Source organism: Anser cygnoides, chromosome 5 (genome assembly GCF_040182565.1).
Source record: "Anser cygnoides isolate HZ-2024a breed goose chromosome 5, Taihu_goose_T2T_genome, whole genome shotgun sequence".
Classification (NCBI taxonomy): Eukaryota; Metazoa; Chordata; class Aves; order Anseriformes; family Anatidae; genus Anser; species Anser cygnoides.
The window spans coordinates 65,793,729-65,812,473 of record NC_089877.1 but is presented as its reverse complement, the minus strand read 5'-3'; the positions used below and the strand labels follow the sequence as shown (position 1 = coordinate 65,812,473).

General features: G+C 37.6%; 1 protein-coding gene across 2 annotated transcripts in view; it reads left to right on the top strand.

Annotated features, from left to right (window-relative positions):
- The window catches only part of TOGARAM1 (TOG array regulator of axonemal microtubules 1), a 43,610-nt gene extending 24,975 nt beyond the window's left edge, over nucleotides 1–18,635 (top strand). Inside the window, exons 8-22 of one of the 2 annotated variants that reach the window (XM_013199405.3) lie at nucleotides 43–204; nucleotides 2,224–2,322; nucleotides 2,776–2,945; nucleotides 4,989–5,157; nucleotides 5,475–5,609; nucleotides 6,361–6,514; nucleotides 7,254–7,359; nucleotides 7,766–8,001; nucleotides 11,334–11,492; nucleotides 12,002–12,128; nucleotides 12,457–12,575; nucleotides 14,413–14,602; nucleotides 15,845–16,064; nucleotides 16,640–16,726; nucleotides 18,208–18,635. In XM_013199405.3, coding sequence (XP_013054859.3) covers nucleotides 43–204; nucleotides 2,224–2,322; nucleotides 2,776–2,945; nucleotides 4,989–5,157; nucleotides 5,475–5,609; nucleotides 6,361–6,514; nucleotides 7,254–7,359; nucleotides 7,766–8,001; nucleotides 11,334–11,492; nucleotides 12,002–12,128; nucleotides 12,457–12,575; nucleotides 14,413–14,602; nucleotides 15,845–16,064; nucleotides 16,640–16,726; nucleotides 18,208–18,461 — 2,387 coding nt within the window. In that variant the 3' untranslated portion in view covers nucleotides 18,462–18,635. Of the gene's footprint in view, nucleotides 1–42; nucleotides 205–2,223; nucleotides 2,323–2,775; nucleotides 2,946–4,988; nucleotides 5,158–5,474; nucleotides 5,610–6,360; nucleotides 6,515–7,253; nucleotides 7,360–7,765; nucleotides 8,002–11,333; nucleotides 11,493–12,001; nucleotides 12,129–12,456; nucleotides 12,576–14,412; nucleotides 14,603–15,844; nucleotides 16,065–16,639; nucleotides 16,727–17,072; nucleotides 17,592–18,207 lie in introns of those variants that run through there. The other variant, XM_066998785.1, reaches the window with a different exon arrangement.
- The last annotated feature ends 110 nt before the right edge of the window (nucleotides 18,636–18,745 follow it).

The following is an 18,745-nucleotide window of genomic DNA, read 5'->3' as shown; positions in this document are numbered from 1 at the left end:
GTTTGTTTTTAATCCTTGATTTTTTTCCTTTTCCATGGCTAGCATTTGATGATAAAGGGACTTCTAAAGTTAGCATAGTCGGCCAGCGTCTGAACTGTGGCAATGGATGTGGAGATTATGAGGACAAGAAGCAAAAAGAAGTGTCACGAACTGGTTTTAAAAGTCAAAATATGGAACAACAAAGAAATTTTAGGCATTCAAAAGGTTTGTGAGTTTGCTATATTACTGTTCATCAGAGCTCTGGTTTATGGCCAAAAAAATGAGGCCATGTGTAGCTTTTTTTAAAAACCTTTAGAGAAGCTTTTATAGAAAATGCATTTCAAGGTGTTTAATGTGTTTTTCTATACTCTAGTTTTTATACTTATTCTAATGATTTTGGTAGGGTTTTTTTGGTCATTAATTAAAATCAGAGTGCAAGTTAAATTAAAACTAAAAATTGAGAGATAGTACAAACCATGAAAAAAGGGCCAAGATATTATTTCAATCTTACTACATAAAGAGCTCTAAAAGTTTGTGTTTTTAAGTTGCTCTGTTGTTTGCTGGTAAAATTAAGGAACTTAAGTCAGTATACTTTATATTTCACATTTAGCTGTGTCATTTCAATAGTCAGAACATACTAGAGCTACTAGATGTATTTTGCAAATATAAGCTTGTTAGAATAGAGGTTTTGTTCTTTTTTTTTTTTTTTTGACCATCAAAACTAAAATGTGGAAGCTTTAGGAGCACATTGTTTTGCTCCCTCTTGTTCAGATCTCCCAGTGGCTAAAATAGACATCAGGTAACTATGTTTTTGTGGCAAATAAAAAATTAACTACCAATTTTCCACATATCAACATTAAATAGATAGAATTGTCTGTTCTCAAGGTTCTATAGAAATGGCGAAGTGCTACTTTGTGTGAAACATTTAAAGCTGAGCAGTCCAAGTAGAGTATATGATCAGATTTGTTAAACCACCCCCCTTCATTTTTTCTTGTCATTACCTGCTTAACCTATGACAACCGTGAAATGAAAATTCATAAATTTTTCAGGCTGGAACCTGAGTTTAGAACAGAAGGTCCTGATATATGGGTAGGTTCCAAAGAGGATTCAGCATTTGATGCACTTTCAGTTATGGTCTAAGAGAAAATAGCTTATGAAGTCTCAAGATTGTATTCAAGAAAACCCCCAAAACACCAATTTTGACAGTTTTCAAAACTTGGAACATTCAGATGCCAATGATAGTCTTTGTGTGAGGACAAAATAAAACATTCAAGAGAAACCTTTTCACTTGATGTTTTTTCTCATAAAGCATAAAAAGGAGAGCTCCAAAACCAAAACCACAGAATCAGATACTTTGTAAGGTAAAGAGGCACCTGTCATAATCTTGCCTGAAATTATTTTTGGCAAATTAAAGAGTGAGATGAGGGCAGAAAGTATAACAGACCTTTCAAGAGCCCCAAATGCTTGAGCTGCACACTCGCCTGGTAGAGGGCTCTTCCAGGTTCTGTGTGCCTGGTGCCTACAACGGTTAGAGATTTAACAGCAGCTGTGGATGTAAGCATAGGGCTGTCACTTTAACCGAACGTTCCTCAACTGAGATTTTTCAGTGGCCCAGTCATTTTATTTATGCACTTTCTAGAATGCAGTCACGCTTTCCTAAACCATCTTTTCTGTTTAGAAATTTCAGATTATTCAGGTTAAATAGCAAAAACAAATGGTGATCTTTGTCACAAATCATCACTTTTTATTTGCAATTAGTGTAGCCAATAAATATGTATACGTAATATCCCATCCACTTCAGTGAAGAATCTGAGGAGCTGATAGTTATATGGTAAACAACATTAAGTGCTGCTTGGAAAAAATATTTTAGCAAATTCTGTTTTGATTAAGTTGTGCTGAATTAATTAAGAAACAGTTCTATACTTCCAATAAGTGAGTTCAAACTTTTTTTTTTCTTGTTTTCCCCAGTGGAACCAGTTGATTTAAAGGATTTAACCTCCTTTTAGAAACTTTGGTTTTCTTCACTGTCCTTTGGCAGAAATCCTTTTTACTATATGCTTTTCAATATTTTGAGGTGACTGATGTTCAGTGAATCCTGTTAACTTCAGTAACTTGAAAATAAACTGATTCTTAAAAATAATAAATTCAGATATCAGTGAATGATGACATTTTAGAAGAATGAAACATGTGCCAAAGGGTAAACTACCTGATGTACAGTGGGTGATTTTTTTTTCCTTTTTTTAGTTTTTGCAGGGTCAACATCTGGTTTTCAACAGATGAACGACCTAGATTTCATTTCGCCAAGTGTCTTGTCTGAAGATGCAGTCGTAATCGTTGGTAAAGGTTGGTAAAATCGTTGGTATAAAAAAAACAAACTTAGCTCCCATATCTCATATTTTTAAAATGAGGGAAAATGTACTTTCTGAAGAGGGAAAAAGAGAAATAGATTCCCTAAAACATTTTAGATTGTTAACTCTCTTCAGTTTAAATGGAAGTAAAAGAGTTATGCTTGAAAGGTTTGCACTTACTGGGTTATGCAATTCCATTCCAACAAGAAAGAATGGAAGCAGATTATGAAGGTTAGTTTTCGCATCTAGCCTAGTGTGCACTCATGTACGTGCATCCATCCTGCATGGGAGAATAAGGTAAGATTACCTCTGGGGGGAAATTGGCACTAATAGGACAAGAGCAATGTTTTTATTTAATGGAATTAATTTTGTTTTGCTTTAGTTTTTGCTCAGTTAGGATGAATAAAATAATTACTTTGGTAAGGGCACAACCCAGTATGCTTTTCAGGTGTTTTTGGAAGTCCTTCTTCTGCTCAAACACATAGCCAGTCCATAACATGTGCAGAGAATGGAGACGACCAATCTGTCAAACAGGAGACTGAGCCATCCTCAGGGATCTGTAGGAGAAGCATCCAGCATAGCAGTGCTTCTCATTTCCACGCTGAAAATGAGAAAGAGGTAAGATTTCAGGACTATTTTACTGTCTCGCTTCCTCTTTTAATACGTATCAATACAGGTGAATACAATTTTGGACTCTATGGTATGGTAAATGAGTTCAGTTAAAATGCATCAATTCATAGCTCAGGTGACGTGCAGCAGAATACAAATCATAGAATCTATTGGGTTGGAAAAGACATCTAAGATCATCTGGTCCAGCCTAAATCCTTTTATCCTGTTACTGATCGAGTTCCATTATGTGGTGAAGACTAAATCTGGATTAACAATGAGAACACATTCGTGAACATCTGGTTGATTGTGTGCAAATTTTTGCTCTGACTGCTTATTTAACCATTTTGCAAACAGCAATGAAAGCACATCTGCTCTTTTCTGATGTTTGCGGAATTTTATATTAAACCTAAAACGTTTCTTGTCATTCAGTGTTATTTTTCTATCAAATTTTAAATAAAAATTGTAATGTGACTTCTTGCAGCATGTCCATGCAGTTTAAATGAGACAGCAGTGTGATGTCATTTGTTGATTGGTAACGCCACAGGAAATAAATCTGAACTTCTTGGCTGGCATAGTCACTAGGGAACTTGTGTTCACATCTCAAACGGGCTATTACAAATGACACCAACTACCAATACTGTTGATACCAAGTCACGTGAACTGCATCAAGTGTTTCTGTAATTCAGTGATATTTTAGAATTAAAAAAAAAAAAAAGAGGATCTCTTTAAACACTGTACAGATCCACCAATATTTTCTAGCAGCTCAGTAATTGCTCAAGGCCCGCTTTCAAGGGATTGGAGCAGGGCATTTAACTGTGTTTTTGATATTCTGGATGAGTGATTAACAACTAGACTTTAAAATCTTTTGTCTCTCTTATGGAAGCTGTTCTTCTTTGTGTAGGTACCTCTGTATCCACTGGGGATGCAATGACTGAAAAAAAAAATCACTTCCTGCCTAATTCTGTAGGCTAATGGTCTGAGTTAAACCTATTTTAGTGCACTTAGGCACTAAGGCTCCCCGCATGTATGAAATGAGGCTGTAGCCACCAATGTGCTTCCCCCTGCTTTTTCTTCTGGTTCAACCTGGATATTTTATAGTGGCAAATTGCTGTGTCGGAAGCTTCCCACCTAACTTGAAGTCTCTGGGAGAAGGGCTGCAGGATGGAGTGGAGATGGAAAATGTCCTCTTCTCTCACTCCCAAAGCACATAGAAATGTAGGAGGAGGACCTGGCTGCCTTTGATCATGTCTTGTTTTCTGGATGAACGTTTGTAGTGTTAGTCTAGCTCCATTAATATGACTTGTAAAACGTAGTGTCTGGGATATCTGTCCCATAGTACGGTTTCATTTGTTATAACATGGAACAAGATTTGTCTAATGAAGTAGTGACATAAATTAAAAAAAAATGAAATGACAATCACAAGTCTATCTGAAAGCATATAAAATAACATTTTAACATGATTAAAGTTTTAAGTTAATGACAAAATGTTTAAATTTTCTATTTGCCACTGAATATAGGAATACTTGGAGAGATCGAATTCAAATGTATTAAATGTTATTAAGATTTAATGGGAAACTGTGGGCATCTTAAACATACAAGAGAAAAGGATCAGGTAACACTGCTAAAGGCCATTGCTTTAAAAAGCCTGTGTGCTTAAATGTGAGTTAGCCCAGACTGTATATTTGTTACTTAAATTTTTAGAAAACTACACAAGGCTGCCAGAGAAATGGAAGACCTTTTCTTGTAGACCTTAGTTCTCTAACTATTCAGATATTTTAGAGAAAAAAGATTATTTCCCTTAAAACTTTAAACACGGAATGTTGCTTGACTTTGCCCATAGAGCTACTTATCATGCAGAAAGCGCATTCAGCTCTTTTCAGGATTGAATTTAATATTCATGTGAACAATTTTCTTTTACTCTGTAAAATGATGGCAAAAATAGAAGTTGTCCATGCTTACCTTAGACAATACCAAGAACTGGGTAATAAGCTATTGGGTAGTTTATGCATTATATTATATTGCATATCGTAATGGGTGCATTATTTTCTGCAGATAAAAGTGGCCTTGTCAAAATCTGTCCAGGATAAGATGCGGCAGAAGAAAAAAGAAGGAAAAGAACAAAATCACAAAGAACATCAGGAAGTCAAAGACCTTGAAGAAAAGGAAGAAAAATCTTGGGAAAGACTTAAACTAAATGAACCAGAGAAAACGACAACAGAAAGTGAGCATTAGTTTTTGTCTTAAATAAAATGCTATTAAATGCTGCTGAAGTTGAAATTGAAATTCTATGATAATTACTAAAAATTATGACTGTGTACTATGACGTAAGGTATTGCTAGAATTAATTTTACACAGCAGTTTATTTTTAGTCATTTGCATTATAATACAAATGGTGGAGAGTAAAGTACTTGTAGGAAACATTTGAAACACTGTAATTAATAAAAATGTCAAAAAACAAACTCGGATTGAAAGCACTAGGGTTATTTTCCTATTTTCTGATTTGTTGTTGTGATTTGGACATTTCCTTTTATTTTTTAGAGTTAAATCTCTGTGGGGATATACTAGCATCATCAAGAAATGTATCGTTGTCATTAGAAAATGTTGCCTTGAATCCTTCATTTAAAAGAACATCCAGTTTGAAGAAAACTAAATGTTCAGCCTTGCTAGATTCTGGTAAGCTGTTACATTAAAATAAATGTAAAGACTGTTAAAATATTTGGATATGCGGAGTAGGAGAGTTCCAAAATATAATCAGGTTTAATATGACTTATTTGTACGATCGATTCTCCTGAGATGATCTGGAAAATTACTACTTTAGGGGTAAGTGTGAAGAGGATTTGATTTCATCACTGCCCTCTTGAAACATTTTTCATCTAAAATCTGTTAGGAAGGTGTTTGCAACATGAGAGGGTTTTTTCTTTGCTTAAAAACTTAAATGATGTAATGTATTAATGACAAATTGCTTCTCTTCCAACTCCTTCTCTCTCCAAGAAAAACATTTCTGGATATGTTTTGTCACTCAGATGCCTTTAAAATAACACCGTAGAAATCTTTTCAGAATAGACATGTATACTGATGATGGTCAGAAAATTCTTCAGAATTTCTCAAGTGGCTCTTTAAGTTTTACTATACTATGTCTTACTGCGCTGTGCTTTAGCAAGTTGTACATCTGTTTTTACGTTTAAAAAACTCACTACTACATTTGTGTTTATGACTTTGTAAAGTGATAGTTGTATAAAAAAAATAAAAGTATTCATGTGTACCGAATGATTGGGGATCTAACTGGGAAAACTGTCTTTTTGAAAACCTGGTCACTAGTAGCAGCAATCTAAATATACCTCAAACTTTCTTTTATTTCCTTTCTTTGAATGAATTGTCTTTTTGAGATTATACTAATTATTTGATATGTTTTGTGACTTTGCAGATGAAATTTCTCTTGGGCCACGAGGACGCTATAAAGACCGGACCCCATCAGTCACTCATAGTCCAGAAATAATGGATCCATCAGAACTGCAGCCCTTTTCAAAACCAGAAACGGCACTGACAGAAGCGCTGGTACTTTTAACTGATGATGACTGGTAAGTACAAACATCTATCTACAACCTGAACGTAATGTGTAAGGCATTTATTTTCATATCTTACTTTTAAAAATATAGCAAAATGAAGATAACATCAAAAATGAAGAAGGGTTGCAATTGATATATGAGAAAAGAAAAGAAAAGAAAAGAAAAGAAAAGAAAAGAAAAGAAAAGAAAAGAAAAGAAAAGAAAAGAAAAGAAAAGAAAAGAAAAGAAAAGAAAAGAAAAGAAAAGAAAAGAAAAGAAAAGAAAAGAAAAGAAAAGAAAAGAAAAGAAAAGAAAAGAAAAGTGTTTTTTTAGTCCAAATCTAAATTAAGCTGTCAATGCTATAAATTGAGGCCTAATATCCAAGCTTTCAGAAACCTTTAGAATACCTTCTTGTCATTTCTTGTGCAATATAAGGCTTCACTACTTCTCTAACAGACAGAATGGGGTAACAATGCCATTTCTTTTTTTACTTTGGGAAGGAAAGTAATCCTTTAACTGCCATACTGCAAGCTGTGGACAGAATTAAAGGGTAGAATTTAGAGAATATTATCTTAAAATAGTCCTACAAATACATTAAAAGGTAGACTGACTTTGAAAGAATTTCCCATGTTATGTTACTGCTTTGTTTTACAATCTCATTTGTTTGCTATTTGGTTCCTTAGAATTCTGTTTGTTGTTGTTGTTGTTTTTGTTTGTTTGTTTTAATGAGAAATTTGCAAGTGTTTTGATTTTAAATGTTTTCTTTACATAGGGAGAAGAAGATTGAAGGTCTGAACTTTGTTAGATGTTTGTCTGCCTACCATGCAGCTATTCTGACTGTAAAGCTACATGAAACAAGTCTGGCTGTGGCTCAAGAGGTTAAATTTTACTAGCAGAACATTTCACTGGCTATATGTGTTTATATGTATTTTATAGCTCTGAGATACACTAAAGTGAAATGGTATGTTAACCTGTGATTAGTTTTCCTCTGTTGGACAGTCTCAAAGGGATGACTTTGTAGTTCAGCAAAGCAGCTCTCATACTTCAGATTCCAACAGTTTATTTGATTTGCTAAGAGACTGAAAAAATTTACATCGTAATTTTCAAATATTTTTGTGTGTATGTATTTTTATTCTTGCACATTGTAAATCACATTAGAAATGTATTTCTCAGTTGCTTATAAAGTTATTTAATACTTAGAAAGGGAAACATTAAGATTTACTTATTTCTAAATATATTTTATAAACATTATTCATTGTTTGTTTGGGTTTTTCCTGTGTGCAGGTCAAGAATTTACGCTCAGGTGTTTCTCGAGCTGCTGTGGTCTGTTTAGGGGATTTGTTCACCCACCTGAAAAAGAGCATGGATCAAGAACTAGATAATACAGTAAAAGTCCTTTTGCACAAAGCTGGTGAATCCAACACATTTATAAGGGAAGAGGTAGACAAAGCACTGAAGGCTATGGTTAATAATGTGACTCCAGCACGTGCACTTTGTTCTCTTATAAATGGAGGGCAAAGGTAATAATTACAAAGACTTTATAAAGAAATAACTTGTGAATAGATTAAATATATCAATTATAGTCATTAAAAAATCCAAATATAACAGAAAATATAGTAAGTCAGCTGTGCAAAGCTTCTGCCCACGGCAATGTTTGTTATCATAAAAGTAAAATGTAATCCCCATGTTTGTTTCTCTACATTAACTAAAAAGTTGGTTGTCAGTTTTGGAGCTTGGTATGTTTTCCAGTGGTTTTGCAAGTCTTCAGTAATTTTATTCAATGTTAAGATAATATTCTTAAGAAACTGCTATTTGTCTTTCTCTAATAAAGCTCACCTGGCATTCTCATTTGCCTTTTGTTCTGCGATCAAATGCCTGTCTTCTTCAGTCCTTCAGCACTAATTTTTCTTTAGAAACCTGATCTACGGCTTAAAATTCTCGAGCTGCAACCATCTTGGCTGATTTCATGTTCTTCTCTAGACTTAGCTGGTTAATAGTCTTTTTTTGTCTGCATCTCAGTTTCCTTTGCAGTGGCGGTGACCGTTTTTTTCTTGTCTGCTTCAAACATGACAAGCTTCCATTTCTGGTTTCATGGTTTGATCCTAACCTCCAGCTTACTTCATGCTATGTTAGAAGTTAAATTCTTGTCTTTCACTTTACCTGTTAAGTATGTTGCTTTGTTCTTTTTATATCCTCATTGCTTGTAATAGAAATACTTAATCAAGCCATTAGGCATTTCAGTATACTAGCTGTATACCTACTTGTATTTAATCTCTCTTGTACCTGTCATCACTTAGGTAGGTAAGAATTTCTTGTAACCTATTCTTTCCATTAAATATTTTAGATTCTGCATTATAAATCAATCCTTAGATTTACTGCGTAGCTAGAAATCCTGAGAGTGAGTCTGAATTCAGAACTGCTATTCCAAACGTAGTTTGTTTCCTGTTTTGTTTCCTGGGAAGCTGGTTGTTCTGGAATGTATTGATTCTGTCTCCTGAAAGCCAGTGAAAACCATACTTCAATTATGTGAACTTTAAACTGAAAGGCAAATATCAGCCTTGAGATTTAAATTATTTAAGAAACGTGCCTGCATGTAGTCATTTCTGGGAATTTAAGAGCAGCAGACAGTGATTGTGCATTGCTTTATCTCAGAAGCCGTATGAAATAGTCCAGCCATTACCTGTTTAGGTACTCCCATCGCTTTTTCATAAATCCTGGGCTAAGCAATACTCATGATCATAATTGGTGAAATCTGATCTCCGTATTTTCAGTGGCAGATTCAAACACACTGACTATCCTTATGAGACCTGTAAAAATTTGAACCCTCCACTTTGTGTACTCAGATACATGTTCAGATACATAAGGCATCAGAATGATCTGAACTCTGAGTCTGAATATAGCATTTGAAGCAGGGATTAATTTCTTCACAGCTAAGAAGCCTTTGGTGAAAACAGTGACTGAATCATGGAGTACAGTATGTCTTTAATGCATGACACATCAGTGGATGGCCTAAATAGCACTGTGAGTTACAAATTCTCTAATACTGGCTTCAGGAAACTCTGGCCATATTAGCAACAAAGCCCACGTGTCATATATGGAGCTATCATCTCTAGAGACTGTAGCAATGATTATGACAATTATCTTGCAAAGTGGAAATTTGGGAGAAAAATGATACGTGTCCTCAGGACAGAATGGACAGGTTGTGATTGATACAACTGCATAATTACAGAAAAGATGCATGTTCTAAATTTGTCCTACACTTTTCTTGTATTCATTACTTCAGTATTCAAGTTAACAGGTATGCATTACCTGCTTTTTATGATTCGTAAGACCTTTTAAAATTTACATGTTTTCTCCTAAATACATTTCAAACCTACTGTGATCATAAGTATTATGCTTGCGACCCTGAGTAGATCTATATACTGAGTCTTCTTCACCTACAAAGTTGTTTTGTTGTTACCAACAAGAATAAGAATAATTAAAAACATTTTTGTTTGCTTTTATGAGATACTGTTCTAAAGATGCTGGACGACTGCTGTAAACTCACCTCAAGGAATAGATTCTTGACTCATGATCATGATTCCAGGACAAGAATTTTTAACATCGTGTTTCTTATGTGTATAAATTATGCTTAATTCAGGGTCTGATATGCATACAACAAAATTTCCTATTTTGCATGAGCAGCAGGCATTTGTGGGGAATGGGGACTTACATGGTTTTGTTCAGTGAAGTCTTTAAACTTCATAGTTCTTGTTTTCCTGCCAGTACATACAGTAGGAGGTAGTCTGTTACTGTTTCCCTTCTCCCAAGCTCATGAGACCTGTGGCTGCCACACAGACCTAACAGCAGGTACTGAACTCTAGCCAAAGCTAGTCTGAAAGTAGGTAGCTCAGTAGCAGCTCAGGGCGTAGCACAGAGCTTAGCATGGCAGCTGCCAAGCAACTGGGTAGCTTTTGCAGCCTCAACTGTATTCTGAGTTGTCACATTTTGCAGTTTTAATAGACCCAGTTAGTCTTTGTGCAAATTGAAGCTACTTTGTGCAACCTAATCTAGAGATATCTTTATGTCTGATGAGGCCATGATAATCTACGGAACCACAGAAAAATAAAATCCTGCTAAAACAGAATACAGCCATTCAGGAAGAATGCCGGGTGTTCATGTTAATCTGAAAAGCTGGAGAGGCACTAGTTTGGCTTGCCAAATCAATTCTTTTCCTTAGTTCCCTCCTTTAAGCTTATTTTTCCTTTTGAATGATGAGCCATGCAGATGCCTCATTTATCGTGCAGTAAAACTGCCCCTAAAATCCAAACATGACAATAAAATTGGAAAACTCTGGATCTCCAGAATTGCATGCTCTGAAAACATGTGGGATCAGCAGGTACTGCAGAATTTATATACACGATTAGTTTGCTGAATGGGTTTGAAAATTAATTCCAGGCCTTCTCTGATTTTCATCAACATAGTTATTTAATGACTTCATTCAACAGACTTCTGCAAGATTTTTTGAAGTCAATAGAATACTGGTTTAATTAATTTTAAATTGATATAAAAGATATGGGGTTTGTTTCTGAGCACAGGGATTTGTTTTTTGTAAAGTTGATGGAAAGAACTTGTGGTGAGCTTTCTAGAGTATTTCACAATTATTTTTAAGAAAAAATAGAAAGTAAATTCTAAAAGAAGAAAATTACCAGTTTATTAATTCAAAGGCTGCAGTATTCTGCAGTATTCCACTAGTCGTAGATTGTGATAAAGAATAATAAAGAATACTTGTAGACCATATTTGGTAGAGCACATAAATACTGTTACTGAACTACTGTGAGGAGTTTTTACTAAGCAGTTGTGTTCTCTTTAGCCATCTGCATGCGGCGGTGAGGAGATGCACAGCCCAGCACATGTCGGATATTGTAGAACGTATGGGACCGGAGTGGATGCTGGCTGGAACCAAAGTTGTCACTGATAGGATTTTCCCTGCAATAGCCAGGTTTGCACTGGATAGTTCACAGCAAACAAGGTTAGTACAGTTAATAATTAAGATAAGCACGCTTGAGGTGGCTGAAACTTCTGCATAGCCCAGTGGGTGTCATTCAGCAGCGGCAGAGAATGACTGTTAAGATAACATGTGATGGGAATTCCCCGAAAGCCTCCTGCAGCCCTGCCCGTCTTGGCAGTAGGAAGAAGGGATCAAAGGACATACTCGTTCTGGCACCACGCACTACATAGGCCGTGTAGGGAATTCCAGCACTAGGATCCATGCTGTCTGACTGGCAGGGCTTAAAGACAGCCGATACTTCAACACTGAAATAGGAGACTGTTCTCGTTCTTTAATTTGCTCAGTTGTTGATCGAGTAATGATTGTTGACCATAGTTTCTTTGTGGGAGGATGAAAGGGGTGTCTGGTTACAAACACAGCAATCTTCCTGTGCTTCTGTATTTTGAAATTGCATGTGTCTAATTGTCCAAGAGACTTACAGAACAAATCAGTGTTTACAGATATATACGTCGTGGTCTGTTGCCCTGCAGGTATTATGGTCGAAAGATGCTTTTCAGTATGATGAATCATCCCGATTTTGATAAAACACTTGAAAAGTATGTGCCAGCCAAGGATTTGCCTTACATTAAGGAATTTGTTAGCAATCTACGTCAAAAGGTATGTGGAAAGCTCTTAGTTTAACAGGTGAGAAACGTAAACTTGTACTAGTGATTGTTAAGTATGGACATTGAACCTACAGAGAATGGGAGGAGTGTATTCAGAGGAAGAGAAGTAACCGTGTGAATACAGCGTAGCAAGGTGGTGCTTGTTACCTGACCTGTGCATGCCTTTAATCACAGAATCATAGAATCATTAATCCTTACAGATACACTGGATCAACTGTACTTTGCTACTATACTTTGCATGCCTCAGACTTGCCTCTAAAGAGTCTCCAGTGCTGCAGAATATACCAGCCATATTAATGAACGGTTTCATCTTTGTGCAGGGTTTGGGGGAGATGCCATTAGACACACCCTCAGCAAAAGGAAGACGGTCTCATACTAGTATTGTTGGGCATTCAAGGTCATCATCTACTTCCAGAGATGCTCTCAGCATCACTGACAGGTAATGATCTCCCTGAGTGTTTTAACCTGTTAGTAGCTGGCCGCCAGGAGAACAGTCTCACAACAAGAAGAGAGTATGCAAACATTCACAACAGGGTTAAACATTCCTGAAGAAAATGGAAAAAAAAAACGTCACAATAAACTCTTTTAAATAGGATAATTGCTTATATTAAAATGGCTTTGTGCATTTTGAAGTTAATTTGTTTATTGACTGCCTCTGAAAATGCACACAATACAGAAAACACTTGGAATTCATGGTAGATCCGTGTCACCATCAGCTCAGGATGTTGCCGTCCAAACTCCATACAAACAACATGCCTCGTACTAGCTGCAGTAAAAATTGTCTGTTTGTGCACTTGCCTGGAAACTAAGGATTTAGTTAAATCCTAACTGCGGATGATGAAGATTTTACAGCAGACTCTCTCCATCTTTTATTTTCTGTTTTGTCTTCTGATAGGTTTTCTGTTGAACTGAACAAAGAAACAGAAAAAATGAAACCAGGCCAGAAAGTCTGTACTCGAGAATATAGAGTTCGTAGGGTCTGTAACTGCCTCCAGGTTTAAGAAGGTGTATCTGTCACAAACAGAGTTCTTTCACACACCATCTACTATTCAAAATAATAATCAGTTCCAGGCTTGATAGCATATTTATGCTTTGGCATGTAAAACTGCACGTCCATTTTCTTAGATGTACTACTTGCTGCATTCTGCCAAAGACTCTTTTTAATTCGGGTACGGTTAGGGGCCTGTGATACACTGGTAGGACAAGAACTGGTGCCATCTGGCCTGCTCACAGAGCTAATCGGTTTGAACTTGAAAATGCAAGAAGGATGCTTATTCCTTTTTCCATCAAAGACTTCTCTTAGTGAATTAAGAATGAGGTAGTGAATCCACCCGGACTGGTCTGTGAGTACGGATGGACACTTGTGAATACTTGTGGTTACTTATCTGAAATTCACATAGATTGGATTCATCACACTTTCCTTAGTTAGAAAAGCTCATTTAACAGAATGGGAGAGTTTTTCTGTCCGTTTGGTCAAGCTGCAACACTTTAGATTCTTCATCATTTAACTTCTGAAACATTTGAACTCCTGCTTAATTTAACCAGGGACACACAACAGTACTTCTCTTTCACATTACAGTCTTTCTGAAGAACTTCCAACAGTGATGAAACTCCTCCAGCATCAGTTACTGGTTAAGTGATTTGTTCCTGCTTAGATCTGAAACCTCGTCATTGCACTTCCATTGAATTTCAGCCTTCTACTGCAGATACTTTCTTTATGGGTACTTAGGTAGGCAGGAAAGCGATTCCACAGACTTCAAAATCCTTTTCATGACTGTCTAATAAGATCAGGTGCTACAGAAAGTTTGTCTCAGAATCCTCTGTGAAGAGTTCTTAAATTTCCACCACAGCACAGCACGTTGCTTAGGTGCCCCTCAGGCTGGGATCAGTGTTTGAAGTACTTGAGAAGGAAGAATCGAACTATATTAACTTTTTTTTTTTTTTGACATGTTGATGTGTAAGGGAAGGTCAAACCCTGCTGCTGTTGTACAAAACCATGAGGAAGCACAGGGCTGCTGCATTTCCTGGGTGATACGCTTACATGCATTTAGAGTGGCACGTATACTAAGACTTCAGGAACAACAGTTGCTAGCAGATGTTTTTTTGAAACAACGACAACAACAAAAAACAAATTATGTGTAAAGTAAACCCTGTTCATCAGAAGATTTTCTGTTTGTTTACTTTTGATATTTGCACTTATGTGGAAAGAGAATGTCTGAGATTAAAGACTCCTCTTTCAACTGGTGTTCACTGAGCAACCTGTTCCTTTTCCTTAGAGAGACTACAGAAGCCCGTGAAGTTACAAGAAAAGCAGCTCCTCGTAATTCACTAGAAAGTGAAGAGTATGTTAAAGACATTATAGGTTTATTGAATGCAAAAGACTTCCGTGATCGAATAAATGGAATTAATCAGCTGTTATCAGATACAGAGAACAATCAAGACTTCGTTGTTGCAAACATTGTGAAGGTAACTGTACAAAAACCTTTAATTTCAAAGGTTTTTAAAGTTCTGTCACAGTTTTCTGCTAAAATTCATGGTTTCCTCTTTCAATCAGAATGTCTGATGAACAGGAAAACCTTGAGGAAAGGGTCAGGCATGCTTAAAGAGGAGATATGTAAGCCACAAAGGTAGTAAAGGAAGTAAAAGGAAGAAGAAGGTGAAAGAGGTTCACTTAGAGATAGCGCACATGGAGGTATTTTCTGAATATTGTGCACAGTCTTTCATGCCTCTGCGGAGAAAATATCAAAATACTAGAACAGGTTATAAAGAGAGCAAGATCCCCAGATCTGAGAAACTGTAACCGTCTCACAGACAGTTGCAAGTTCTGTCTGCTTTGTGTATCTAGGAGAAGGTGGGGAAGGGTCTTTACTGTGATACAACAGTTTAAGCTAAGTATCTTTAAAAAGAGCCTGTCTTTAAAGAGGTTCTTTAGGAGAAAAATACTATGATGAGGTCCAACAGTTGTAAATTGAGGATAGACACAATGAAAGCGAAACCAAGACTGTGTCTTAACAATGCAGTTTTCTATGAATCTATGAAATACTGCTGTGAAACTTTGTAGTATTTTAACTGTGGATGTTACTGAAATCTTGAAGATCAAATTCCTTTTGAAAAGAGGTGAAGTTTAAAACTGAGCTTGATCTAGGAATTAACAGGAGATAGACACAGTATGAACAAATTTTAGGAGGTTCAGACTAGATCCTCTATGTGAAGGATACCTAATCCTAATGCCTCTGAAAGGGAAAAAAAAAACCACACTAGCATGTTATTGCATATGTTGTAGTAACACTTAGGGTTTATAATATAGAGTTTATATAATAATTATAATAACTGTCACTATGTGCTATAGAAGGCAGAAATTAAACATATTTCAAAGATACTACTGGACATTCTTTTTGCTAAATAAAACTATGTCTTGTTAAAAATGCTTGCACAAAGTTTCAGTCATACTGAAAGTTACAGATAGTATGCCTCTTACATTGTATAGAAACGACTGAAGTACAGATAACATTGGATACACTTCAGTCGTACACAATATAAAAATAGTGAGTGTTGGTTTATTTGCTCAAAAAATAATCCCAAGTATTTGCATATCAGAGCCATCTTTTGCTAAGATGGACAATTGAAGTGTAACAAAAAAGCAGGAAACATAATGTCCACCTCAAGTATTAATTAATTCAGACGAATGTTGTTTGGATGCTTTTTCAGATCTTTGATGCTTTCAAGCCTCGCTTACATGACTCAAACAGTAAAGTAAATCAGGTTGCTTTGGAGACAATGTACAAGATGATTCCATTGCTGAAAGACAATTTATCTCCGGTGATCAACATGTTAGTTCCTGCAATGGTAGACAACAACCTAAACTCCAAAAATCCAGGGATTTATGCAGCTGCCACAAATGTTATTCAGGCTCTATGTCAACACTTAGGTAATTTCCTCCCTCTTAATTTTAAAGAGTTTTAATTGCATTAATTACATTTTTAGTTTAAAGAGTTGTTCTTTCCAATAATTTTCGTTGAATCGTTACATTGTGTAATGCATCATTGGTTTTATTCTCACACATTTTAAAGCACACAAGTCATCTTCATATTTCAATAGAGAAATGCAGCTAGCTGGACTTGTCTCAAGTGTATAGGTGGTTTTGTTGTATTTGCATAGCAGATGTCTCATCATCCAGAAGCGTGTCGACTGCTGAATCAAAGAACTAGACTCTTAGCGATTTGTGTATGCCACAGCTATTTTCCATCTTCATCTGTTTTAGCTTTGGAGCAGGATGTTAGTATTTTCAGTAAATGAAAATGCTACATTTTACCAGACTAGGAGGAGTTAGGGCTTGTTAAGGGAATCTTTTAGGCTTTTATCCCCTAAAATACATTGTTTTGATTTTTGTAGTTAATACATCACAAGTAAGGTTCTTATTTACATTTTTCAATATTGTATTAATTTCCAGTGTGTTCAATTTTCTGTTTCCAATTCTTAATGTGTTTTGTTCTTTGAATTTAGACAACTACTTGCTTCTCCAACCATTCTGCACAAAAGCCCAGTTTCTGCATGGAAAAGCAAAACAAGACATCACAGAAAAGCTTGCTGGTAAGGTGAAGTTTTGCTCTGCATGTTTGTTTGTTTGTGTACCATCCTAATTATGCAAATTCATTGTAGGGTGGTGGTGGCTGTATATCTGCCACAGTAGATTGTGAGTGTTAACAATGCACCAGTTTTCAAATTTCACCCCCTTCTAATGCAAATTGAAGCTATTACTGACAAAATAAAAGATTATATTCAGATACTCCCCCAGAAGAGGTGTAAACAGCTTAAGCTTATCATAACTTTAATACAGAACGGAACCAAAGAGAAAAAGGGTTGTTTTGTGGTGTTTCATTCTGTTGGAAGCTGAGCAGCTTTGTATTGTATTGTGTTGTGACTTGGGTCCCCACAGGTCCCCCTCTGCCCTGTGAGCGACCATTTGTGTCTGCGTAGAGCCAAGTCCATGCTGCAAGTCCTGTTTCCTCTCTCAGCACTCACTCCCCTGTACTCCTGTCAGGAAGAATGACTGCTTTTTTCTGTTCCCTAAGGCTGTCTCCTACCAGCTGCACAATTTTACTGCCGTACCTTTTTACTTTTCATAGTTGGTTTTGTTCTCATTGCCCCAGGGGTTTGGTAATACTTCTTGGTGTTCAGTCATAAAGGAGACAAGGCGCAAGCTGAGCTAGAGGCACCACAGAGATGGCAGACTTTGTGATGGTCTGCTTCCTAAGCAGGTGTCTGAAGTTCAGAGACAAGTTTTTTAGAATGTACATAGATACTTTAATATTGGGGATTATTACTAGCAGTAGTGTTGAACTTTCCTTTGATGTTTTAAGTGAACAAGAGATGTCTTCATGGGAGGTAAGCTTGAACTAGGTGTACTTTAAGAGTAGTTTGCTGTGTAATAGTAATAAAATTGAACTAAACATTACAGTGGATGGTCTATTATTGAAATGATCCTAAATGCATACTTTCAGAAATTATTAATCACCTAACCTTTAAACGGTTTATCTCTTGTTGGGATTTTTTTGAGTAGCTTGTATTACGTATGTCAGAAGAGTCCACACACATCCTAGCACAAAGGCAAGTATGTGCCAATTAAATAGTGAATTCATGATGTAATTGTCCAAGGAGAGAAAATGCTTCATCGAATACACATACATTTGTAGTGTAAGGTTACTTTGTTCCTTAAATTCAAACACCTACTGGGTATTTCTGACATGGAGGAGAACCATAAAATACCAAATGCCGTACGAGTGCACAGCATGTTTATTTCTAGTAGAGAATTAAAATCATCAACAGTTGTGTAAATTTTTGAGAGAAGACTGAAGAGGTGCCTGTAGGGAGAGCCGGCCCAGTTAGGGCCACTCGTTCTGCTGGAAAAGGGACAGGTTTTTGTGTGCAGCACTCCTGTGTCAGGCGCTCTGAGGAGACGCCGGTTTGTCACTCGGTGCTTTTAAACATCTCTCAGAGCAGGGGGGTCGCTTCTGAACTGTGTTTTTAGAAGAGCTTTCAGCAGCTGCTGACGCGCTGTTCCTGTCGCGCAGATCTCGTCGCGGAGCTGTACCCGCGGAAGCCCCACGCCGTGGAGCAGAAGGTTTTGGCCGTGCTCTGGCACCTCCTGGGCGCGGCGACCAGCGGCGGCTCCGCGCCGGGGGCCGGGGGCAGCATTCGGACGGCCACGGCCAAGCTGTCCAGGGCCCTGTTCGCACACATGGGGCCCAGCCTGCTGGCGCACGCCGCCGCGCAGCCCCCGCACGTCAGGAGGAGCCTGGAGGAGTGCCTGGAGCTGGCGGCCTGAGGCGCCGGGACGCGGGACGGGACGGGACGGGACGGGACGGGACGGACCACGGCAGGGGACGGGCGGAGCGGCCCCGGGCTGCCCGCGCGGGGCCGGCGGCTTTGCCTCAGCACGGGGCAGCGCGGGGCGGGCGGCAATAAAGGCCCGTGGCGGACCTCAGCGCTGCGCCTGGCACCCGCGGGGGAAGGAGGGAGGGGGGGCGGGATGGGGACGTGTGAGGGGGGCGCCGCCATTTGGCGGGCGGGCGGGAGGCGGCGCGGGGCTTTGCCCAGTGCGCAGGCGCG